At 38.9% G+C, this 26,103-nt stretch overlaps 2 protein-coding genes across 8 annotated transcripts in view; both read left to right on the forward strand.

Annotated features, from left to right (window-relative positions):
* The first annotated feature begins 227 nt into the window (after positions 1-227).
* Positions 228-8,717, forward strand: CCDC107 (coiled-coil domain containing 107). The gene is made up of 6 exons (XM_055808974.1): positions 228-474; positions 3,335-3,540; positions 4,803-4,869; positions 6,152-6,242; positions 7,326-7,435; positions 8,057-8,717. Exons 1-6 carry the CDS (start codon positions 306-308, stop codon positions 8,326-8,328), a joined length of 915 nt encoding a protein of 304 aa, XP_055664949.1. The 5' UTR covers positions 228-305; the 3' UTR covers positions 8,329-8,717.
* A 1,153-nt stretch (positions 8,718-9,870) lies between these two features.
* The window catches only part of CAPS2 (calcyphosine 2), a 33,360-nt gene continuing 17,127 nt past the window's right edge, over positions 9,871-26,103 (forward strand). For 2 of the 7 annotated variants that reach the window (XM_027793456.2, XM_027793458.2), the window contains exons 1-8: positions 10,457-10,827; positions 11,446-11,552; positions 13,944-13,990; positions 15,275-15,320; positions 15,455-15,574; positions 16,506-16,547; positions 21,227-21,349; positions 25,002-25,069. In XM_027793456.2, the coding sequence (XP_027649257.2) occupies positions 11,475-11,552; positions 13,944-13,990; positions 15,275-15,320; positions 15,455-15,574; positions 16,506-16,547; positions 21,227-21,349; positions 25,002-25,069 (524 nt within the window). In that variant the 5' untranslated portion in view covers positions 10,457-10,827; positions 11,446-11,474. The other 5 variants (XM_055809066.1, XM_027793457.2, XM_027793461.2 and 2 more) reach the window with 5 other exon arrangements.

Consider the following 26,103-nt stretch of genomic DNA (forward strand, 5'->3'; position numbering starts at 1 on the left):
CTGGTGCGAGGCTGCTGCAGGCACACGCCGTGCTCGGCCAGGGTCATGCCCACGGTGCCTGGCAAGGCAGGGGCGGCCCAGCTGCAGCCCCCAGCACCGACACGGCCAGGGCCGCGGCCCGGGGCCTCGCATGAGGGGCCGCCGCCGCCCACCCCGTGGCCCTTCCAGAACCTTCCCGGCCGGGGCTCGGCCCGCCGGGCGGGGGAGCGGCGCAGCCGCCGGGCGGCGCTGTGCGGGCGGGCGGGGCGCGGCAGCCGCGCTGGGCGCTGCTCCTTGGCGCAGGACGGCGGCTGGGCGGCAGGGCCATGGTGCTGTCGGCGCCGCAGCAGGTGCTGGTCTCGGTGGTGCTGGTGCTCTGCGTCTTCGTCGTCATGCCCAGGATGTTTGGGGCGGGAGGAGGCGGGCGAGCCGGCCGCACTCCGCGGGGCGCCAAGGCCGGCCCCGGCCATTACGATCTCCGTCAGCACCGCAGAGGTAGGAGCCGTGGCGGTGCCCGAGCCCGCGCTGCGGTCGGGGTTCCGTGCTCGGGGCCGGCTCGGGGGGAGCCCCCGGGCACGGGAAGGGCCGGGCACGGGCTCGCCTCCCACCGGCGGCGGCGGCGGAACGCGGCCCGTGACGGGGGGGCCTCGGCACACGGCTCCGGGCCGGCGCCCACCGCCTCCCGTAGCCATCCATCCCCTCAGCCCGTTTATTTTACGCTTTTTTTTTGTTCTTTACTGTTATGATTTTTGTCTGTGTTGTCTTAAGAAAATAATTTCTAAATACAGGTTGAGCCCCTGGTGTTGGAAGCGTACCTTACCGGGGCAGTGTAACGAATAATGCCTGCAGGGGCACGGTTAGGTACTGTGAACCTCTGCAGGGATGAGGAGCCGAGAGGTGTCGGAGGAGAAAGCTCACTGCGCATGCTGGAGTTACAGTAGGGAAGCCCGGCGCTACTGTTAGTAAACAATGGCACGGGATCGTATGAGATTTCTCAGGCAGCCTTTTTGAAAAAATGCAGCATGCTTGCTTGGAAAAGATACCGCTGAATGGGTTAGAGAGCTTACTGCTTGTTAAGGCTTGAGTGGTATACATGTATGTTAAGCTGTGTCAGCATACCTCAGCTGAGGGTTTAGCTCAAGGTCCAAAGGTCCACTTCAGTTTTGGAAGATAACAGAATGCGTGTATTCTTGATGTAGCTCTGTGATTCATTGATGATGCCTTCCAAGGCATTGTAAACCGAGAGAGAGAGAGAGAGAGTTGCTGTAATCCTTCAAGTTCTGCCTGTGCTTTTCCCTGGGAGGCAGACAAAGTGAGGCTTGAGTTGCTACCGTGTTCTTCCCAGCTGCTAGTCTGTTTTGCTTGATTACTTTTAATTTATATGGTAGCTATCATTCCCTGTAGATCAAATTCCTTTAAAACCAGACCTTAAAAAAAGCAGCACTTCAGATGCCTCTGATTCTACTGGTATATTGGCCCAGCACTGCATAAAATAAGTTTCAGGCAAATTTACATGCTGTTCTCCTCTTTGGCCAGTATCTTTTCAGTTTCCTCTGTGGGATAAACTTGGTGCAGGACACTGGACTCCATTCGGATTCAGCATTCCTCCTCGGTGCCAGGAAGGTGGTGTTTCCTTTGATCACATTCTTACTTGTATGACTTGTGGGAATTTTTTCATCTGTGATATTAGGTGTTTTAGTAAGTCTCCTCATTACCATTAAAAACAAATAGAACTACAAGTAAGGAAAGAACAGTGAGTGCAAACTTAAAACTAGTAATCAGTGGGAAGCATTCTGAAAGGAGGAAAACTGTATGTAAGATAAGGTGTGATTAGTTAGACTAGCTAGTGCACTTTTATTAAGTCTAAACCTGCTTGTGTTGAAAGGAGAATGTCAGCCTGAACTTGCGTTAAATGATTAAGATAGCCTGAGTTCTGGTTGTATCAGGTAGGACGTTCAATTTTTTATGTAACTGTCCAGTTCTGTTTTGAGTTCCAGTGAGTAAGCATACAGGTGAAAGGCCTGCTCAAATGTGCATGTTGTGAACTGGTCAGTTACACATGGAAGAACTTGCAGTTATGTCTGGCACAATTTGGCAGCAGAGCTGATAGTAAACGTTGCTACAGTCAGAGTCTGAAGTCATCCCTAGAAGTCCGAAAAACTTTTTTGGCTAACTCATGTTAGACAATTCTAAAACACTGTTCGAGATCTCTTATCACAAAGTATCAGCTTAGGTTAGTAGAATTAGATTCCTTTTTCTCTTGTATTTGGAAGAAGTTGTAGCCAAGCATTTGTTTCACTAGGGGTTGTAACATAGGTTAATTTTTTTCTTTACCTGATGGTGGCTGTCTCTTGCACACTTACATTACAGTAAATTCTTGAAATGTCAGTGTTTCAGTATTAATTGATAAGGAGTGATTTGCATAATGGTCTTCTATAGAATGTGAATCTTGTTTTACCCATACTCATTCTGATAAATTATGACGAACTAAATGTTCAAAGGGATTTTTAAGTATTAAGTGTAGTCAGTCAGTTGCGAGACATCAGTGTGAAACTTCACAACCCCCCAGTCACCCTGTCTGTCTCTGCAAGCATATGCATACTTCAGCTGTTAGCACTGTTCCTCATCTGCATGTCCCATGAACCCCAGATTTAACTACCAAATAATCCAAGTCAAGCAATGACACTGGCTGGCAAATTGCATGCGAAAATGCTTCAGACTTCCAAGGTTGCATCTCTTGCTATTGTGTGTAATCTTTTCCTGCTAAATACTTGATTTGCAGAGTTACAGCACTTCTAAGCCTGTGGGAAATGCATGTAACACGGAATTTACTGTCAAAATAGTGAAAGCAGCAACACAGCATGCGTATTTCAACAAAAACTTTTTTTCCAGGTCTAGACAATTCAGTTTGTACTTAACTCCTTTCTTCGTTACACAGGAAAAATATTAATGTGTAACTGTTCTCAGCATTATCAATAATTTCTCTGAGTATGCTTTAATTTCAAGATTCATGATGTTTCTTGTTACATCTACCTTTCTGTAGTTTGCTGTGGGTTTGCCAATGTTGCTGCAAAGGAAGAAGCTTGAAACTTGTATCTTAAGAAAACATAGAAACTTGGTTTGAGAGTCTTTGCTACCTAGATTTAACTTTGCGTTCAATTCATGAAAGGGTGATTTTTAATTTTATTTTTTTAAAAACTTTATTTGGAGGCAGGGCTGCCCACACCATCTTATAAGAGTGATGAACAAAGATGATCACACAAGAAAAAAACAATTTAATTCCAGTTGTGAAACTAATTGCAGTCTTAATTTCCTTTCTTACTTTGGCTTCCTTCTCTCCATGTAATTCTTTAAGGTAGCCCTCGGACAGTTCATCAAGTTCACCTGAATCCAGAACAGTCTGACAGTAACACTTACCAGAGTATTCAGCAGATGAGAAATGCAATGGAGAAAGAGATCAAGAGTGAGAGAACAAGAGGAAACGGCAGAGAGTTAGTATTCACCCTCATGCCATTGTATGCTCTTGGAGTGGGAGTGTTTGCAGCATACAAATTTCTTAAGGTAAGCCACATGAAAATGATTATATTATGGAAATTAGAAGGAAATGTAACTGGGTTTTGTTTTGGGTTTTTTTGTGCCCCACCCCAATTCTGAGCCCAAGTATGTGGTTTTCCAAAAGCCATTTTTTGCCTGATTTGACTTTGAGTGTGAGCTCCAAAGTTAAAATTTCAGTATATCTGATTCTTCCTTATGAAGGCTTCTGACATAACCCTTTTTTGGACACTTAAGGAAGTGTCTAAGAATCTTATACTCACCCCCCCCCCCCCCCAACCACCCCCACCCCCAACCTCAAGTAAGAATCTGAGAACCTGAACAGTGCTGTTACCTGAGACTGTAACTTAGTCTCATCAATATTTCACTTATTTTTGTTCTTCAGAATGAGATTGAATATGGAAAGGAGGTGGATGATTCCTGCAGGATAATAGTCTTAGATAAGCAATTAGATAGAGTAGTGAGTATACTCAACTTTTTATTTGGACTGTTCATTTAGTCATGCAGCTGCAACGTAGACTTTTATCCATGAAATGTGATACCTGTTCAGCCATTAGTAATTTAAAAAAGGAGGACACATAACCAGTTGGGTTTGGGTTTTTTTTTTAAAATCAGTCTTGATATGTATTATTTATAGCAAGAGATATTACAACACTTAACAATGCTGATAGTGCAGCTGGAATATTTTTGCTTGCCTTCAGGGAAAAAAACCACCTTAAACCCAAACAGGACTGGAAACAGCATCTTCATATTCGTAGTCAGTTTCATATCATCTATATGTGAGGAAAAATACCACAGCTTAGCAAAATGAACATAGAGGCTGAACAGTTTGGTTTTAAAAATAAATTTAATTAGGTTGTAAATAGGATTTAAACATCATAAAACCAGTATTTCGGGTGTTATAACTCTTTACACTTGCGCTTGTGGGATTGAAATGTAAATATTTTTATAATAGCATCTTTATTACTTTAAGAAAGAAGTTTTACCTCCTAGGTAATGGTAGGAGACTGGATCCAATAACCTAGAAGGTTCTTCGCATTAAATTCTGAAAACTGGAGTTGAAACAGCAACCACTTTTTTTTTTAAAAAAACTTTTTACAGCTTTTGTCAGTCATATGGTCATTGCTTAAGATCAGAAGTATTAGTTTAAGATAGGAAGAAGGCATGGCAGGAGAAAATGTTAAATTAATGGAGTGCATTTTTGTGGTTGCTGTTTATTTTTAATACGCAAATAGTGGTGAAGTATTTTAACACAATTGTATTTATTAAAGATGAAGTCACATGAAGAAAGCCTTTCCAAAAAGGAAAAAAGTACAGAAGACAAGGCAAAGGAAACAGGTAAGATAGATGTCCATTCAGAGTGCATATGTTCACCAAAAATGTGTATTTCCTGCTGGAAGAAACCTACATTTTCATTGATGCAGTCCAGCTGGATGAGAGCGTGTAATGTAAGAACCTACAAAATACCCTACCTTGTTATTCTGTGTGTTTGAAACATTTACAAGTTTGTTTGAAAACTCTGGATGGTAATAATTCTTTTAAACAGCTGTAGTAATACAGTGTGATACTCTGCCTTTTAATGTCTGATGTTTCTCTCACTTAAGACATGTTTAGTTTTCTTCAGTAGAATAGGATGTTTAAATAGGATATAATAATCTTTAGCCTAATAGGATATTTAAAAAGGACATAATGATCTGCTTTAGAATTGAACTGTATTGATAGTGGAACAGTGTGGATAAATGATTATAGAGACTGTTAAATTTCTAGGCCAAATTTGAGACTTGTCAAAACCATTAAATATTTATAGAAGAGACAGAATGAATAATAATGTCTTTTTCTTCATGATACAAAGTACTGTCTAATTCAGTCTGTTCTGCATGTGCCAAGAAGTGGGCTTTCCTTTTGAATAAAGAGTTATGGCACATTAGAGTTAAGCTGTTTTTCATACTTTTTTTGCCCCTTGTGTAGACACATTTTTAGTTAGTTAAACAACTAGTTAGCAGCCTCTTTTGGTGTCTCTGCACACCAGATCTGTAATCAGGTTCAGCAATGATTTGATATGTTGCCTACTCACCATCCTTCCTTGTTGCACTCTTTCTTTGAAGTTTCATAGTATTTTAGGAGGAGTTATTCCTCTCAGCTTTAGTGCATTAAGTGTTGAATGTATTTGTGAGGTGTGACTGGGCAAACTCATGACAGTATATTAAATATAAATATGCTACTTATAGCTCAAGAAGTCTTGGAACTGCATAGTTTTTGAGGCTGAAAAGGTAAGAGCCACGTTCTTGCTCAGTGTCTACCAAGGTGTCATCTGTGTGGACACTGTTGGAGTGAGGTTATTGGACGAGAACGGTGTCTGGTCACACATAGTAAGGCTTCTGTTCTTATCCTTACCACTCCCTTTTCATACTCTAGAATTATGGAGGAAAAAACCTTCCTGTTTCTGAATCTGTCCAACCAAAACTTTAATACTCTTTTGGTATTGTAAATACTTCTTTTAAATTTTTTTTTTACAATGTTCTGTCTTTCCTGCCTGCCTTCTCCCCTTCTCTGTTCCTCCCTGTGCCTCCTTCTGGTTTTTATTTCCTTTCTCTTTGGGTTTTTTTTTTTTTTTTTTTAGAGCATCAGCTTTTAGAACTGGAGCAGCATCTAGCACAGACAGAGAAAATGTTAAATTCTTTATTGACTCAGTTGGATCCACTGTCAAACTGGTGAGTGGTCATAAAACATCTCAGTATTGTTTTTCTTTAAAATTAAGTTCTCTAAAAATAGAGTTCTTAAAGTGTTCCTTATATATAGGTAAGGAACAGTGTTTAGGAACCTTCTTCAGTTACTGTTTCTGTAGCTTTTTGCAGATAACCTCTTTGCAATTTGTAATCTTTTCAATAGACACCTCCTGTCTCTTGTTTACCAAACATAAGTGCAAAAGCTGAGACTTACCATCACATTACTGTGACTTAACAAGTTAAACTTGAATATTGGTCAAGGAGGCTAATACTGAATACTTAAGCTCAGTAGCATTTGAAAGGCATTGTGGGAATTAGATCATAGTAGAAAGTTTCTTTTGATATGATTAAAGACAAAACTAGTTATCAAGGTATAGCTGCTTATTTTTGTGTTTTGAAATTAACCTATTAAGTGATTGTGTGTGCTTCAGGGAAATAAAACTTCCCTGTTGTAGTGTAACGAGGCAGTAAGTAATATAACCTCCTTGTAGTTTTAAAGTTCTTTTCTTAAGAAGCTAGGGCCTTACTCACCTACTAGAAATAAAAATATCCATGCAGTCCATTTTTGTAGACTGAGGTCCTTCATGAAGCCTAGTTTAAAACGTACAGAATTTCAGGATTGTTCCTTTAGTGTACTTCTGAACTTAATTATTAAGTAGCAAGTTCACTGACCAATTTGCCTAACAAATTTCTAGTAGCAATGGGGAGGAGTGAGAGTAAACATAATTGAAAAAAATGAGAAAAGCCTCTAAACTGTTCTGTATTAGGTATTGTTGTACTAAAAATAAAATTACTTTGGATAATTTTTTCTTTTAGTAGTCATTACTCAGCTTTGGCTGTTGGGGCTCCACTGTTAGAATTCAGTGACTAGATTATTCAGCAGGTGTATGTGATGGGCTCCGCACTTCTCAAGAGACAGTTCTCAAAGAAAAGCTTGGCCTAAATGTGTTACTAACTTAACTATGGTATCTCTCCATGGAAGGAAATAACTGCAGTCTCGTGCATTATTGTCAAGCGCTCACTTTCAAGGTAATCTTTCAGCTGTTGACATCTGTCTTTTTCTCCTAGTGTTAATGCTTTAGCTTGTGAGCAGAAAGATGAAATAATGACACAGCTCAAATCAATTAGACGCCTGATGAAAGAAAGTGGATTGGATAAATCTGAAAACAAGATGAAAGGTACTTTGATTTCCTGCAGGACAGATAACTAAATAGTTTATATTTTAAAAAAATATAAACAGGTCTTACTATAATAATGTTCAGCTCTCGCATCTTAGGTAATGTGTGTGGAATTAATTTCATTCTGGTGGACTACCATTCTTCCTGTTTGAGGTGTATCTAATTTTAGAATTTTGATAGGTCTTTTTTTTTTTTTTTTTTTTTTAAAGAATTAAGTTCTGAAAGACGTTGAACTGGGATAGACCACACAGTCACATTCTGCTTTGTTAAAATGGGCTTCTTGAATGTGACTTCCTAAGCAGTCTGTTAGTATTGGACTAACTTCAGTCTGAGGATTCCCAGGTGGGGAGTTCTGAGGCTGTGGGTAATGCTTGCATGGCATAATAAACAGCAATATGTATATTAGTTTCAACTGGAGACTTCAAAGAGGTGCATAGTAGTCCAAGAAAGATCTTAAATGTTAAGAATGGTTCACTAGAAATTCGGGGAATTTTGCATTAGTTGAGTCTTAATGAAAGAGAGAAAACAATAAATATTCTACTTCTGAACTGACCCTAAAATTTGGAGCCTTTCTGGTAATTTAAATGTTAATTTTAGTATTTTTTTTGTGTGAATTATAAGATTTCAGCCACATTTGTAATGAGAAACTTGAAGATCTCATTCAGTCATTTGCTGAACATTCTCAAGAGAAAGAAATGGATGACAGAGATGACAGTAATGATTTGCTTGAAGATGTTGATAGTGATTACAAAATAGAAGAGCATGAATTAAGTGATGAACGTGAAGTACATCAGTTTGAGCCAGATGTGATAGAAGATGAGCAAGAAATTATGAACAAAGATGCTGTTGAATCGGAAGAGATGGGATTGAGGAGACGTAATAGACATGAATGAAAACTGCATATGTAAAACTTTCAAAAGTTTATGAATTTTTTTTTATAATGTTTTATGCACTTTAAACTGTTTTGAATGAAATTATGTGCACTGCTGTATGCTTTATAAAGAGGGGTGTGATACTGCCTGTGCTCCTTTTTATGATGGTTCAGTAACTTCAGTGGCAGCAGAATTTTACTCAGGATGTTTACGTATTTTTTCCTATTTATTTTTTTCCTATAAAAATATTTCTGTACTCTGTATATGATGCACTATAACTATATCTGATGCTTCACTGAAATATTAGAATATATTGTAATTGAGACTATAAAAGTTTGATAAATGTAATTAGTAAGCATGGTGCCACTTGAACTTTACCTTCCTTGAGTTCATTAAAGAGCATGCACTGATGAATTTGTGGAAGATTTTTCTCTAGGGAATTACAAGCAATATGGGTTAAGTCTTAGAGATGCATTCATAGTCAGGTTTCTTTATTTAGAGAGAGGAATTTAACCACAGATAGTATTTTGAAAAACTATAATGTCTGAGTTTGCCATCTCCTCAAGAATGTATAGTTTTGTATGCTAGTTTAAACCTTAATGCATTACACTGAATCACTTAATTTCTTTCATTGCCTGCCACTGGTTACACTCAGCAGCTGCCTAAAAATTGATTGATACCGATTAGTAGTATATCCTTTTTCATATTTATTTTAACAAAATAGCATCTGGCCTTTTGATTCATGGTAACACGCTTTCCAACATTGGTATTGACAGCCGTATTGCTATGTATCATTCACGAACCCAGGGCCTTGGAGGTTTTTTTTTTTTTAAAACATTACACCAACTTGAGAGTGGCTTTTTTGGGTCAGTGTTGAGGAGAGCATTATTGTCCTTTTCCAGAATCACTTTTTGTCCATACCTTTATTTTCTACTAAATTTTTGTTCACTTAATGCACATGCCAATGGAACTGGCACCCTTTAATGACAGAAATTACAGCAGAGGTAGATCTGACAGTAAAATGCTGTTAAATTTCCTGTTTTATTTAATTTTTGCTTTTAAGTAGGCCAGTTATAATGTCTGAACTCTTTGTCATCTTCATTCTTACAGGAAAATAACACGTGGGTTTGTTTTTATGGAGGAAATGTACTGTAGTTAAAGGGACCAAACCTGTTACCGTGTCTGGAGTGGAATTGTTGGTTCTTGTGTAGAAACAGGGCATGTCTTTGGTTCTGAAAAGAGATCTCGCAGGCTGAGCAGTAGCAGCATACATAAATACACCCTTGGCATCAGTGTATTGGTAGTTTCGCAGTAAGTGAGGTTTTGCCTAGCTTTGGGAAACTGATTGACCCAAGAACCGGGGTTTCTCAAGAGGTGACAGATTCTTCCCCCAGACTGACCAGAACCGGTACTGGGACACAGATTATTTTTTAGAAGTAACTGACTGGAACCGTTGAAAAAAGCCCTAACTGCATGACCTCCTAGCTAACTGGTAAGTCTAATGTAAGTTAGTTTCAGTTCACCTTACAGGCTCCGCTGCGCGGGCGCGCCGGCACGGGGGCGGGGGGCAGCTGGGCCGCGTGCGGTCACCGCGCGGTGCCTCTCGCCTCCCGCAGCCTTTGCGTGCTGGTGCTGCCTTGGTCCACAAAAGCGACCTCGGGGTAAGTATTTCCGTGCTCCTGGCCCAGCGCTACAAGCATTCCCCGTGAGCCCTTTTGCTGCCGTTTTGAAGTCCCTGATTTCAGCCGCCCCAGCGTGTTGAGGCCGCGGACCAGCGCAGCGCCCAGGTGCCCCGCTGTCCCCGCGGGCGGCTGCGGGGCCCGCACGGCGCCGGCGGCCGGGGCACGGCTGGCAGGCCGGGGGGGCGCAGCCGCACCGCGGGCAGGGCGTTTCCTCAGGAGCGGTGGGCAGGTCGCTCCCCCTCGCAGTCGAGACGGGAGCCTGCGAGCCTCGCGGCTCGGGCTGGCCCCTCCGCGCTGCTGTACCCGGCAAGGCCCCCCGGCGGCGGCCCGCCGGCAGGCGGAGGGCGGGGCGGTACCGCGGGGCGCAGGCGCGGGGGGCGGGCGGTGGGAGCGGTTACTATGGGGACGCGTAGGGGTGGGCCCTTCCCGGCGGCCCTGCGCGGCCCGGCGGTGAGACCGGCCCGGCGGTGAGACCGCTCGCGGTGAGACCTCTCCCGGGGAGACCCCTCCGGCGCCTGCCCTGCCCTGCCCTGCCCTGCGCTGCCAGGGCCTCGGGCCCTGCCCCAGTGCGCTCCCGGGAAAACCTATCGTTTCCGTGGAGCTGCCTGAGCCCAGAATGTTTATTTTGCCTCTTAACAGTGTTGTTTGTGGTAAAGTTATTTCGGCATGTTAACCGTTAAATACAACGATGCTCTCTTCCCCCTCTGCCTTCGGCTGGGAGAGTGCTGCGCTTCATAAGAGCCTTGAGGGGGTGCGGGGACAGGGGCGCCTCGTGTGACGTGCCCTGAGAAGGGGACACGGCTGGCGGCCACCCGGCCCTCGGCTGCGATTCTGCTTGGTAAGGGAGAGGGTACTTGGGAGTTAAAACCGGCGCGGTGGGTAGAAATGCGTTCAGCTTTTGTGGATGGTGGTTTGAAGGTGGAGTGTCTGACTTCTGGGAATGAAGTGCTAGGCTTTGGGTTCAAAACTGGCAGGGTGGAAGGGGAAGGCAGCAGAGCCGGAGAGTAGCGTACTGGTAAAATGTTGCCCTGGAGCCCTCAGAGGCTGGCTGTGCATCAGGAGGGCCCTTTCGTGTTCCTGAAGATACCTGATCCCAGGGCATGGTGCAACTGCGAGCCAGGCGGCAGCTCTAAGTGAAGAGTAAAAAAGGTTTGGTGTTGTCAAGGGATGGCAACTTAGTAATACTGCTATGAGAAGGCACTGAGAAGCATTAAGGGAGAGAGGGAGTTAAACTTGAGGCAAAGATGTAAATTTGAACGGGAATCTGGTTAAGCATTAGTAAGGAAAGACTGAAATTAAGAGGTGGTGAAGAAGGGAAGCCAGTAACACGTCATAGCTTGCTGAAGTCAATACCCTAATTATTGGTGATAGACATGCCCTAATGCAATAATGGTTTTTTTTGCAGAGTACTTGTATGGAAAATGCGTGATTTGCTCAGTAGCCTTTTCTCTTCCAGTTTATTCTGAATGCTGTCATTGAATTTGCATGGATTTGGAAGTTAAAGGAGTCACTGCATCCCCTAGAAGGCAGGCTCAGCTGTCATCAAGGGGGAAGAAATGTCAGGTATGTTAACAGAAGGCTTGTGGTTGTTTTCCTTCCTTACTTTGACATTTTAACAAACATTTCAATTTTACTTCAGGAGGTTCTTAGTTTGAGGTTATAATTCCTTCTGTAGAGAACAAAACTTTTAGAGAACTTATTTTTGTCAGAAAGTGATAGTTTAGTATGACAGCTTCTCAGATGAAGGTGAGAATTTTCAATAAAAGCAGCTGTCTTAACTGATATTCTGGGTACTTAACTGGGATGTGGAGAACTTTGGAATGAACTAGTGCTTGCAATTAAGAGCAACAGAGGCTTCGAACCTGTATGATGTGCTGTTTCAGGCTGTGGGTAAAACAGGTAACAAGTGTGTCTATGTTTTTGTTTTGCAAGACAGCAATAAAGCAACCCCCAAAACATAATTTCAAAAGACATGATTTCTGGTTGGTTTGTAAAATCAATCTTGCTGCTCTGCATTCAGCATGAAGGGGAATTTCGTTTCCCAGGTGTTCCTAGTAGTCTACATATTGAGATAATGTAGGTGTGCAACCCTCACAAGATCACTGTAGCAGAAACTTTTCAGGCTAACTTTTGAAAGCCTGGTCACTACAAGTATGATCTTGGATTCTGAGGGCCATTGTTTTTATTATAGCTGAGGTAGATATTGTTAATAACAGTTGATTTTCCTCACAGATACTGTGTACTTTATGAAGTAAAGTTAATTGGTAATCTTCCCTCGTCCCCCAAGTACCCATTTAACTTCCTTTTTTGTTGAATGACCCCATTAGGAATTCTTGGACTTTGGCTGCCAAGTTGCAGTTTTCCTTTTTTGTTTGATTTGGAATCAAAAAGGACATTTTGTAAATGATATCACATCGATGTTACAATGCTTCCTTTTAACCATCTCTTGATAAGGAAATACCTGTGTACAAGAACAATTGGGGCATTTAGTGTAGGTTTTAAAAGAAAAGCCCATTTTTCTCTAATCTTTCATCCCTTTTCTTCACCAATTCACGTACCCCTCAGTTTCCAAATTCATACTGCCTAGTCCATGTGATCCTTGGTGGCTTACAAAAATAAATCTTAGATTAAAATCAGGTTGAAACTATGTGCTTCACCCAATAAATGAGGACATTCAGGATGATTTTTGTTTGCTTTATTCCCAATCCGATGACTTCTGAAAAAGGAATTACATTAAGACTTCAACATCTAGAATGTGGTATGCTCGTTATCTTATCACTATTTGAAATGTTACGCAAAAATTATGTACTTGCGATTTAATGCATGGCGTTTAGTTTTGAGAGTAAGCCTGAATTGTGTTAGGTTTCTTAACGGGTTTTTACATATTTGACCACAAGGTGGTGCTGTTCATTATGTGTGCCCTTACCGGAGAGAAACTATTGTTTTAAACATGAATACCCATTTTTGAAGGCGTTAGAGGGTAGTGTTGCTGAACTGTGAACTTTTTCAGGAGCAGGCTACAGAGGGGTGTCGCAAGAAAGGAGTTACAGTTTTGTGACTGCTTTCAAACTGTGAAAGGTGTTAGGGCACTGCTGGAAATAGGATGTCTGCTCAGTTCAGACTGTGATGCTGAGATCTCTAAGCTTGAGGAGTGTGTGTGTGGGGAAAAAAAAAGATGCTGGCCCTGGTTCACAACATCCCCGAACCATTTTTTTTTTTTTTTTTTTTTTTTGTCTTCCCCTAGATTGGGAGGCCCTAGTTGGGGAGTTGGGGGAATTGTTACTGTGTGCTTGCCCCAGTCAGATTTCCCTAGGGATTTGGTGTTGGCTCTTTTCAGAAAGCCATTGTGGGGTAGATGAAGCTTTGGCTCGAGTCTTTGCTTCTTGCCATGTTCTTCTTGCTCAATTGAGTTTGGAGATCTGTGTGGGACACAACCATGCAATATAAACAGTGTGAGTACAGAAGCTGCCTTCTAGTCATCATCATGTGCTGCTATATTAAAGCTGAGATGATACAATTACACCAAGTATCAGGGCTTCTTTTCTGAGCTAGCTCCTTGTGAGCCAGCTGGCTGTCAGTGTTGCGGTTTTGGTTTAAGGGTTGGCTGAGGGGTAGGTTCCTAACCAACAAGGATAATGTGACCTAAAACCTTGTGAGCAGTGATTGCACAGAGCCTCAGGAACATGGATTATTTTTAATGCATTATTAATAGCCGATGTAGATACTGCCTTGATTCTTAATCGCTGGAAATCTTTCTGTAATGACATGATTTGCAAGAATCAACTTTCAATGAAAAGTTTTTGTTTTGTCCTTTTGTTAGTAGCATCTGAGTCAAGTATATTGGACAGATACTCAGAAGCATTGTTTTTAAATATTTCAGGGGAAGCTGAAAGAGAACTATGTATTTTGGTCCCAATCCCCATAGGTATATAATAATGTGTCATTTTTTTGTAGGGCTGGAGACCAGATACATGGGCTACTCATGGACCTCGCCCACCAGAGTAAGTCTGCTTCTATTTTTGATCAGTTTCTTTAATTGTGCATTATTAACACAATGCATTTCCATTTGTATTGATATGCAACTCGTGTTCCATGAAATTTGTTGTCATAGGTTTGTTTTGTATGATTTATATTTAGAGTAGAATATTTGATGCATTATTTACATTGGAATTAAGTTGATATACATTTGGTTGAGCTTGACAGTAGAATTGTACTCGGAGCTTTTATATTTATACCTAGTCTTTCTTGAATATTTTTAATACAATGGTCTGCAAAAGGAGAAAACATTTTTAAACCATTGGCCTTCTTTGCAGGTATTACAGTAAAAGTTACAGGGAAACTGTTGTGAAGGGTTTTTACAAGCAAGGGGATATTTTGTACAGTGCTTGTAAAATTTAAAACTTTACAGTGACTTTGACAGATAAGCAACATCTGATATTTTAAGGACCATGTTTGATAGCTTAATTATTTTTTTGTTTACTTAAATGCCTTAGATCCAATGTATCTTTCTACATTATTTTACAAGTATGTGTGACCATTGCCTGGGATTGTTCATGTCAATTTCTGTGTACTGTCAGTTGTTCTTTAATGGAAAAAGACTGGAAATTAAGGAGCTCTCTTACTCTGTGAAGTAATCTTGTTATAATAGGGCTGTTTGAAAAGTCTTAGTGGTAAAATAGAAAAAAATATTTATTCATGGTGCTCCAGAGTATACCTGGAATAAAGGCAGAAGGTACAGACATGCTTTGGTAAGTTGGAGATGTTTATATCTCTTTAAGCAGAATAAAATACTGAAGTATAGCTGGCTTCCACTGTGTTAATCTCTTACAAAAAGTTCAGAGGTTTTTTATCCCGAGGAGCTCTTGCTTTTCCGTTGCCTATTTATTGACTGATTATAGAGGGATGTTGACACAGACCTGCTGTGGAAGGCAGGAATGCGGAATCCCTGATTTATGATCTTGTTGCAGAAGCAGCAGGGGTGTGAAGGGGAGAAGATTGCTGTGCTGGAAGAGAAGAAGGGCTTTGCAGAATCCCTTTTCAGCTGCCAGGGTACTTTGCAACTGGGGAGGAGGACAAACTCGGTGGCCAGTTCCTGAGCTGAAGCAAGAGGAACTAGTAGGGGTTGGATAAGTAGGCCATCTCCAGTTGTAGTGAAACTGTTCGTAGCAGGGAAATTTTTGTGAGGGCGCTAATAATAATAATAATGACTAATAGGCAGCTTGCTTTTACTGTAATTGAAAAACAAGATAAAGTACTGCTATTAAAACTGTTTTAACTTCCTGCAGGGTGCCATGCCTAGATCTAAGGAGACTGGGAGATTCTGATGAAGAGGTAATTATAAATTAATTCTATCTTGAATAGTTTTTAGAACTCATGTGTTGTAGGAGTTTATAAAAATATCACTCTAAATATAAAAAAACCACAATTGCTTGTCTCCTCTCTCCCCCCCTTCCCCGTAATTTTAGGATGGGGACTCTTACACACCATACAGTGGAAGTTATCCTCATGCATGCTCTCTAGAGTCATCTTCAGATTGGAGAACATCATTACAAATGCCATATGCACATCATTGTCAGGCTCAGCAGGTCAGTCTGTCGCAACAAATACCTTTAAAATATGCCCCTTTAGCAGTAACTTAGAAAAGCACACTTAGTTTTCTTATACATGTTCTGTTTTTTTCTTTTGGTTAAACTCATATCTCTGAGTGCTATTGGTCCAAAATGTTTTTGGCAAAGTACTTTTTACTGAGAAACCTCTACAATATTTCAAAAATCCTATTTTCTGACATGCCTTAGCTCTTCTTTGTTGGTTGATACTCAGTCTTTTCACTGTACTCATTTTTGAAGAGATGTATTAATAGCTAGCTTTATTAACAACTCATCAAAGCAACTGAAAAATGTAATACTTTTGAAGTGGAATGTAACTTTGGTTTATCTTTCTAAACAAACTGGAACTTACAAAACCAATAAAGATAAGATTGATAGTAGTCAGTAAGTGTATGATTGAAAATGAAACCCAAGTTTACAAACAGTAAATACTCTTTCTGTGGAGGAACAGTTACTTTTGGTGAAAAGAAAACTTTTAGAGTTACGTGCAGCCATTTTGTAGGGTTTTTCTTAAGTCTCTTTGTCTTTAAAACAGAATTGTGACATTAGCTTTGGAATTCTGTTCAATTTGTCAAACCACCTTTATTGTTTAAATTTCCTGATCACACATCAACATTTTTTTTTCCCTAGATGACTAAGAAACTTAATCACCACTAATCTTAAGTACTTTATAAGGAAAATCAGTAGTCCAGATGCTTAGATTCTGGTTTATAGTACAGTACAGCAGTGTTCAGGATCCATATCCCCTATAAAAATTTTAGGAATTAATTTAATTACTCAGTTATTACATTTTCCTGAATGCAGGAAAAGTTTTCCTTTGAACTCTTATAGCTGAATTAAATTTGTTCATTTTTAAATGTGACAGGTTTTTATTTGATCATGATACATGTTTAACTTCTTTTTCCTTCAGTTTAAACAGATGTCTAGAAAATCTTGTCAGAACAAAATAGAGGTAAAGTAGCTGTAAAATATACACTGACAAAATCAGCAATTCAGTAGTAGAGTACTTACTGCATTTTCAGACCATATAGTGTATGTTTTAATTTCTTTTGTGTGATAGAAACTAGCTTATTGGAGACTATTCTTAATCTGCTGTCATTCCGTTTAGTATTCTGAGTGTTTCAAATGTGAGAATTAAAGGGAAAATACCGAACTACTGCAAACAGTAATCTTCTGTTTGTAGTCCCTATATATTCAAGAGAATAGATATCCAGAACTTTTAAGTAATTTAGGAAGAATGCAACCTACATGATTATTTTCTGTCATAATCGCGCACCATATATAACAATGGTAAAAATCTTACTACTAGTAGTATGTTTTTATTTGATTAGGGTGCAGGAAATATCCTAACTTATCAATGTTATCCCTTTTTGGAAAAATTGGAAAATATAGTGTTTAAAAATCTAATATTTCAAAAATATTTAACTTACGTAAACCTAAGAAATATTTCAATGAATGCATTTAAAACAGAGGTGTAGCTAGATGGAAAAACAAATATTAATTTGCACGTAACCTATGCCCCTTGAAATGAATAATATGGCGACTTGTAGGGCAGGACTCCAAGTTGGCTGAAGCTCAAGGTGAATCTGCCAAGTTCATCATTTTCTTTGTTTCCCTAGATAACCAAATGGTTTCTCAACTTGAAAAAAACCCATTGCATTTAAATAAAACCTGAAATGGTTAAGTGTTGGGTTTTTGTGTTTTATTTTGTTTTTGAATAATGAGCTAGGAACACGCTGTTTCTCAGAATATCTGTGTGCCCAGCATAGGTATTTTTGTGTGTCTGAAGATGTAATTGTAAGCATTTAAGTACGGATGGGTGGTTTTCCTGTGTATTGCATTATAAACGTGCAGTGCAGACATACTTGAGTTGCTGTACTCTTTTGAGGTCTGGATGCCTATAATTTCACTACGCGCTTTACCATTTTTTTAAAACATAAAGTTCATACATATAATACTGTCTAGCTGCAGGAAGGCTAATGGAAGGTTGTATGACTTTCTCTGTTTCTCAGGGTCTTTCTCCCTTTCTCCTCTGCTTTCCTTTATCTCTTGTTGCTTCCTTTCTGCCTTCATTATGTCTTAAATGCTGAAGTGCTGAATATGCAGGAAAATCTTCCGTTCACTTACCCTCTTGCTCTCCCTCCCTCTCTCTCTCTTTTTGCCTGACTTTCCCCCCGCTTCCCTTTCCTGTGGAGAAGATTTTCAAGCAGTTCTAAAATATTTTAATGTGTTCCTCTGAGCGGCCTTTATTTCTGCATTGCTTGCTTCTGGGGCCCTGACTGAGCATTCCTTTAGCAAGATATATTCCAGCTTCTTCAACAGCAGACTATGTAAGTAAATCTTCCCCAAATAGGTCATTTATGTAAGAATAATTTAAATATAGTCTTACCATTCAGGAATTAACCAGTGAAGGGATGTGGATCCTCTTTTGAAAGAGAAAGCTGCTCTTTCGAGAAGATACATCTCTAGAGATTTTGAGAAATGGTTTTCTAGGACTGTTACACTGCTGTTGCAAGATGAGGTGTATCAAGCAGAGGTGCTAGATAAGGCTGTCTTAGTTTTGTTGGCATTGAAGGAATATTAAACATTGAAGGTGTTAGTTATTCAAGAAGAGAAAGAAGAATGGAGTCTTGGCCTTCTGTCATTGGCACTGCTTCTACTGATCCAGCCTCTGTTGTGTTGAGCACGGAAATGGGCGTAAAGTTATGAAAGTACTTAGCCATTTCAGCTGGTGTTCTAGGGAAGGAAGTCCCAGTACTAGTACTCGTCTGCCATCCGAGAGTATTAGGTCTTCTGACTGAAAAAAATCCATCAGCTCATTTTCAGCCATGCAAAATCAAGTGTCAGAATTCCCATTTTAGTGATCTGTAACGTCATGTTATAGGACAGAACCACTAAATCTTGCCTTCTCTCTTTAAAAGTGATGTAAAACCATTTGGCTGTGTACTTTTTAAATTTAAAAATGGCAGAATATGAAGAATGCCATGAAAATTAAGCCTGAATAGGCAGTTATATTTGCATTTTTTTCTTAATGTGAAGCACACAGTCAAAAAGTTTCAGAAGTTACACTGGATGGGAATTATAAAAATGCTGTTCTCATGCAATAGGTTAACCACAGGCTTTTATATTGATTACTCGTGGGTTTAGAATTCTGTTTTGGAGCAGAAGACAATACCAGAAAATATCTGTCTGTATTGCCAACAGACAGATACCAACTAAAGTGTTGTCAGTATGAAGCAGATATGAAGCAAGAATATAAGCAGTATTCTCGGAGAATTGCAGAAAAGAAAAAAGACCACCTCCTGTGTCCAGAAGCTTCAATTAAGGTAGCTGGCAAAGAAGTAATTGCATTTTAAAATAACAGATTTATGTTGGCATTTCATTACAAAATTTGGAGAGGTTTGCGCCCGTGTGTAATTAATTTCTTCCATGTTCTTATTGTAAAGAGATAAAAACCTCTAATTTCAGCATCTATTGTGGAGTAGGAAATAAAATATAGGAAGCTTGTTTCAGTTGTTCCAGAGAGAGAAACTGAGCTGCTTGTGAGAATCTAAGTGTGCTTGTGTTCTCTAGTAAGAAATGTGGCATTTGCCCTCATAGTGCACCTCTAGCCTGAGCATGAAGATAGCGTGATTGATAGGGAAGAGTTTGCAGCCTAAGATGATGAAAGACAGTGGGAAGATTTTGATAAAATGTTTTCAGACAAAGGAATGCATTCAAGCTTTTTTTTTATTTTTTAAATATATTTTTTAAATTTTAAAATATTTTTAAATATAGAAGTATCTTAATGATTTATTGAATTATGACTGTATATAGGACTTAAAAAAGAAGTGAAAGATGTAATCTGTACCATAGAGAACTCTTAACGTAGAAAATGGAGAAGAATATGGGGTTAAAATAATGAGAGATATCTGTACATATGCTTTGATGTTGTGTAAAATCCAGTGCAGGTTACTGTAAGCCATATTCATTCTGCCAGGTTTCTGCTGTGTTTTTAAATTAATACTAAGATGCAAACAAGGGAAGACCAGTGGAGAGAAACTGGAAAACAAAGAAGTGAAAAGTCAACTTTCCTCTTGTTCTGGAAGAGATAGTGGGGAAGGGTGGTTGCACAGAGCGAGATACATCATTGTAGGTGTAAGGGAACAGGAAACAAAAGTAAGCAACAGCTGTGGGGACTGGTTGAATGCTAGACACTGCTGACCATTTAAGAATCCTAATGACAAGTTAAGTATGCAGATGTTGAGGGAACATACTGTGCTCATTGCTTTTCTGTGATGAATAACAATGAGTTTACTGATTTTACTTACTTAATGTTCAGTAGAATGAAAAGAGAAAGTCTTACAGCCACACTTCAAGTGTTCAGATAAAACTTGGAGAACCTGCAAGAACCTATAGATAAACTTTCTATATACAGATAGAAAGTGAGCAAAAGAGTTGATTGAAAAAACTAGTTCTGTTATTTTGTTTAGTTTTATGTTTGGTGGCAGTTGCTATTTTGGGGAATTAGTTGTAGCATTACTTTTTTTTTTACTTTTTTTTTTTTAATGATTCCGCTCTTAGGTACGTATTTGACACAGTCATTTCATCTGTTTTCCAATCAGTAACTCCATTATATGCTGTACTGCGAGCCTATCAGAAGAGTATTTACAGGAACAGCCAAGTTAATCTGAAACTGAAGAAGTAGGTGGCAAGTGTATACTGGGACAGAAAAAGCAGGACTGACTTATTCTGGTGATTTTTGGGTTCCAGAAAGATACTTGCTAAGCACTAGAAGCCATGCGCATCAGTTCTTATGGCAGACTTCAATATAATGTCTAGCAGAACAATTTTCTATTAGCTATTGTTGCTACCTGACTAAACTAATCAAAGCCTTTTTAGATTTGAAGATACTTACTATTTTATCTGATTAGTGGAACTTGTAATAACTTTTCTTCTCTGAAAAGAAGCTGCTCCTAGAGGAGCATAGCTAACAAAACCTACTCTTGATTTCTTTCCCATGTTCCCCCCTTCTTGACTTCTGTAAACAGTCTCCTTTGTTGGTTTTCTTCATATCCTTCATGTAGGAAATACATGGATCTACAAGTCTGTTAGATCCACTTGAGCAGTATGCTTTGGCTTTTCCCTGTCCAGACTGTATTTAACTGTATTTTGATTGCTGGTCAAAAAGCAGCATCTCTGCAATGGTGAACTTTGAGCTATATGCGTAATGGCAAATTCGCCACTTTCTCTTGGCTGTTCTTGAGCAGAACAGAAAAAGATGAGCTCTTATCTTTTTCTGAGAGGTACTAACAGTCTGTGTTCTCAGATGTGCTGCTGATTTTTCACAAAGCTTGTAGAAACAAAGTATTCTTTTGATTTTAAAAATTTTATTTCAATATGGTTGAAAGATGGCAAGTATTCAAAAGATATAAGGAAGGACTAGAGAGCGAGATTTTTAAGTTTCTGTAGAAAGCTAGGCTTAAAAAAATTCTTTACTTTTTCTAATTAGCATTAAGTGGAAGAAGTAGACAGTTAAATAAGAAAGAAAGAAAAATTTTTAAATTATTTGAGGAAAATGTGGGGGGTTTATTTTGTTTTTTCTTAAAATTAATTAAATTTGATTTATGAAAATAATTTATTTTTGTTTAGGGTACACAGCTTGAAGATGGACATAATGATCATCTTACAGCTCTTGATGAGAAAGCTTTACTGCAACAACGCTACACAAGCAAGCCCTATAATATGTGGCACAGTATAAGGAAGTCGGAAGCTGTAAGTAACTGGGCTGTTATTATGCTGTTAACTGTCTAGACTTGTAGGATGACTTCCTAGATGTTCAACAGAAGTTAGGTCCGTGGTGATTCGGTTTTAGTATGTAATTGCACCCATTGAAATCATGGTTTTAGTATGTAATTGCACCCATTGAAATCATGGTAGTTTAAACATTTGTTTCAATGAGAGCTAAGGTGAGCAATCCAGTGAGCATTTTTAGAAATCATATCTGCAGTACTTGTATCTTATGCAGTAAGGTATGTAAATGAGAATGTAAATTATGAATAATAAATACAAATGTACACATACGACTAAGATTAACTGAGTTGAGTGAAGCTGAGTATTGTGTTACGTTTCCTCTGGTCTGTAGCTTTTGCCAGAGCCTGTATACCATGATCCATGGATTCCATGATCCCATCAGCTCATTGATGTGTTTCTAGAGTAAACAGGCTGTTTTCCCTCATTAACTCCTGAAATGGAGTATGTGATGAGAACTGGCTTTGTAAGCTTATGAGCTCTGCTGATGGTATTAGATCGGGTCAACTGTAGCTTTGAGTCTTCAAGCTCCAAGGGTGGTGCTTCTACAGCATCTCTAGGCAGCACCTTCCCGTGATAGGCTACTCTCCTTGTGAAGAAGTTCTTCCTATTATCCATACCAAGCCTCCCAAGGCTCACTGTATAACCTTCACCTCCTGATGTACTGTTGGGCACTGTCAGAAAAGTTTGGTTCTGCCTTCTTTGTAACATCCTTTTTGTTGTAGGATGTTTTCAGCATGCCTCACAGCTGCTGCTTGTGCAAACACCCCAAGCTCCTTTAGCCTCTCCTTTCAGTTGCTTTGGCTCCAATCCTCTGTCGGATCCTTCCCAGGTTCCTCTCATCCCTATTGATCTTTGGAAGGAGGGAGCCCTGAAAACTGGAAACAAGTATAGCCTCACTATGATGTGTAGAGGGGAGTTAGAACTTCTCTTATATGGACATTCCCAATATGTTTCTTTAATTTCTTACATAGACACAATTTTTACTCTTTTTAGGACTGAACAATAGAAGTCTTGCCCATCTAAGGCTAAGCCTTGAATTTAGGATTATCTACAATAATGAAGAACCTTGAGATTTGATATCACATGATTTGCTATTTACATATGCAGAGTCGTGGCTGTCATAATTTGTTTTTGAAGGTATTGTTGAACAGTTAGCATTCTAACTTTCTCATGGAATACTAAGCCATGAGAAATTTTGTGATATTGTAGAAGTGCATAATACTTTTAATTTATTTTGCTTGCTTATCACTATGCACTCAATTTTACATCACTGCAAACATTTATTTGATTTCTAGTCTCATCAAAGGGAACGTGAATCTTGCACTACTGCGGCCACTATTCATTTTCATGATAATATCTTTTCAGAAAGTACCTTCTATTAAGAACTTGAGGAACCTCTTGTTATTGTTAGAATAAATTTTAAAATTATACTATAGGGTGAAGACATGGAAAAAAATTTGAAGTATCATTAGAGTAACTGCTTAATGTTAAATCAAATATGCTGAAAACACTGAGAAAGAGAGCAGTGCAGGACCACAAAATAACCGGTACACTGCAGCTGGCATGCTTTGAAAGGAAGTCAGCAGGTGTTTGAGCGAGCCCTTTTGTTACTGATTAGCACTCACGGTTGCACAGGCTGTCTGTCTCCTTCTAGGAGCATGTCTTAGGTTCTGTCAGCTTCAAGCTTCTGATAGTGGTCAGAATAGTAGGAAAAATCATAGTAACTGCATACATATTAATTCCATTGGGGGTACATTGCTTCAATTGCTGGCATTTGATTTTAAGATGCCTTAAAAATTTGCTTAAGCATACACAGTGTTAAAATTTCCTTTTACTGTAATTGTTAACAAAAAAATCTAATGTTACAGTAGCATTTCTCTTAATTTTTCTGTGGTTTGGGATGAAAGTCCCCTTATTCAAGCCAGATTGTAGCACATATGTAATTGCCAATAGATGCTATAGGTTTTTTTGGAAAAGATTGGTTTTCTATGAATAATCGTATCTTGTGAACAAGAGTTACTGCTTTTTAACCAGTGAGTGCTGCTGCAAGTTAAATGTTTGCCTCAGCAGTTTTGTAAATTCGTAGTACAGCTTTTGTCTAAGTTGAATGGAAGGTATTTCATGTTAAATTTAGTGACCTAGTATTCAATTGAATTTCAAGGCATAAGGTTTCTTTTTAAAAAAAATCAGGTTATTTTCAGCATGCTAGCTGGTTTCATGCTATAAGCCTGGGTCCATGCAATATGTTGTCTTTTAACAAACACTGATGTGTATTGTCACTTTGTCTTCCTTTACGTAATGCTTTTTAATATACCTGTTGCAACAGTTAATAGGCAAAGATTCAGTAACTTGGAATAAAGCACCATGTAGTTCTGATAGGTGCAAAAAATGAAATATGAAAGCAAACTAAAAGCCCCCTATCTCCTATAATTGAGAAATATTTAAGGCTTAAAATCCGTTCAGAGTAAACACCAACTGGTCTGGTGTTATATTATTTATTTGGTTTTTTTGGTTTGAAGTTTGTGGTTTGGTTGGGTTTTTTTTTTGACTAGTGGCAATCAGTATTTACTTGAATGTTGTGAATTATACCCATAACATCTCTGTGAAATTAAGGATTATCCCTTACAGTTACCTGCTGTCTGGGAACCAACTTTTGGTTCTTCTTCAGCAATGGGAAGGCCTGATCTGATCTATCAAGAATTTGGTTTGCACACAAGAATTGTGTGGAAAAAATAACCAATCAGAAAAATATCTTAATTCTTCAGTTTCGGAATTACCTACAAAGTTGTCAAAAAGGTTGCGTGAACTCCCTCAGTAACAATAATCTCTGTTTTCTCATATATGTAACTAGTTATTTTTTTGGGGGGGAGGGGGGAATAAGGCAAATTTAAGTGCAGTGAAAAATTTCTGAAATCTGGAAGATAAAATGGAGAGAGGTGCTGGGGCTTTGTTGTTGCTGGCAGCCTCCATGCTGTTCCGGGACATCCTCTTGTGTTTTGGTTTCTCTTTCTATGAAGCAAATGATGATCAATGCCTGAGCACTTTAGAGTGAATAGCACAAGGTTATGATTCAGTGTTACTCTAATAAAAATAATAATAGATCATGTTAAATCCCCTTCCCCCCTAGGATGATCTTTCTTGAAACATATTTCAGATTGGTCTGTCTCAGCAGAAAACTATTATGGCATGCAGCAAATAAAAAAAAGTCTTAAAAGATTTTTTTTTTTTTGACTACATATTGCTGGCGGTAAAGTTTCATTCTCTGAACTGGAATCTGTGTCAGCCGTGAAACCTGGAATAGTGTGAGTTTCCTCGGGCTCTATTGTACTTAAAGAATTTATTGGAAACAATACAGAGATAATAAGGATGCTGTCTATTGATAGAAATACTAGAATTCTCATATTTATTGAATGCATAGACAATTTGAGTGTGTAGCAGTGAATATTATTTGTCTATCTGTTATGCAAATAGAATTCTACTAAAAAAGATGGGGAAAAAAGATTAATTGTGACATTGGTAAGAATGTAACCTCTGAATGCTGTCTTAAAGGGTAATTTATTATGTGAAGTGTCTGGTATATATTTAATTTGCTCTAGTCAGTTTTTCATTGCAGGAGGATGTTGCTGTAGAGAGAAGAAAACGGGCTGTAGTAGAACAAGTGATGGTTGATCAGTTATCTAGGTAAGTGAATTTATAATGTAAAATTTAGGTTATCCCTAAAGAATTCAGATCTGTGAGTGTGTGACTTTTCTTGCCTAAGAGGTGTTTTGATCATCTTGTTCCAAGTCTTATGCAGCCTTATGTAGGGCTATTATTTGCAAAAATTCTTTAAGTTTTTTTAATTTAATTTAAAAGATCAGTTTAAAGTCCTACGTGTAAGTTCATTTTTTTCCTGAGAATAATTTTTTATTTTATATTTGAACCTAATTTATGGGCTTTACAATAGCACTAGTTCTCAGAAATAACCTTCTTGCACCTCACTAAAATATATGGATGCCTGCTTTTATGAATTAAGCTTTTTCAGTATTTATTTTCTTTTCTAAGAAACTTAGCTTTATTAATATTCCTTTATTAATATTGACACAACATCCCTCAGGCATAAAGCAGTATTGTACCAACGTTGGGCAGGTAGGAAAAAAATGCACAATGATGAATCAAGTTGGTCAAGGCTGTACAGGAAGGCTCTCCTAACTTCACTGCTATCCCTTTAGCTCCAAGAAGGTTTTTCGTCTGTGTAGGAAAATCCCTTTATATGTTAAAGGGGGAAGAAAAGTAACTTGCAGGTAAAGATAAGTATAGTAAAACCATCTTTCTTTATTATTATTATTCCCATAAACTTGTTCTTATTTTTAAGCATCCTTTAATAATTCAAAGCTTTATCCAAGTTTACTGGTTATGGCAATGTAGAATGGTGCAAGCTAGTTTAAGGTAATATGAAACTATATTACACTTGTAAAAAAATTATCTGGTAGGTCTTGCAGTACGTTGTGTTCTTTGCTTAGTTTACAATCTCTGTAGTCATCTGTACTGATATTATAGCCCATCATACCTCAAGACTTTGAGGTTGGAATGTTGCACTTCACCATCTTATTTGTTTTCATTTGGACTGCAATTTAAATGACCTATATTATTTAGAAGTCTATTAATGCTTTTATGCTATTTAAAATCTGAGATATCAAGAAAGTTGCCTGAAGGAAACAGGATTGTCATGAAAC

The sequence above is a fragment of the Falco peregrinus genome, chromosome 6 (genome assembly GCF_023634155.1).
Source record: "Falco peregrinus isolate bFalPer1 chromosome 6, bFalPer1.pri, whole genome shotgun sequence".
Lineage (NCBI taxonomy): Eukaryota > Metazoa > Chordata > Aves > Falconiformes > Falconidae > Falco > Falco peregrinus.

What these genes read in the sequence shown, in the direction of transcription:
- CCDC107 (XM_055808974.1), top strand. Translation starts at nt 306, where the DNA reads ATGGTGCTGTCGGCGCCGCAGCAGGTGCTGGTCTCGGTGGTGCTGGTG. An exon ending in TCTCCGTCAGCACCGCAGAG is followed by an intron (nt 475 to 3,334) that starts GTAGGAGCCGTG and finishes TAATTCTTTAAG; the next exon opens with GTAGCCCTCGGACAGTTCAT. An exon ending in CAGCATACAAATTTCTTAAG is followed by an intron (nt 3,541 to 4,802) that starts GTAAGCCACATG and finishes TATTTATTAAAG; the next exon opens with ATGAAGTCACATGAAGAAAG.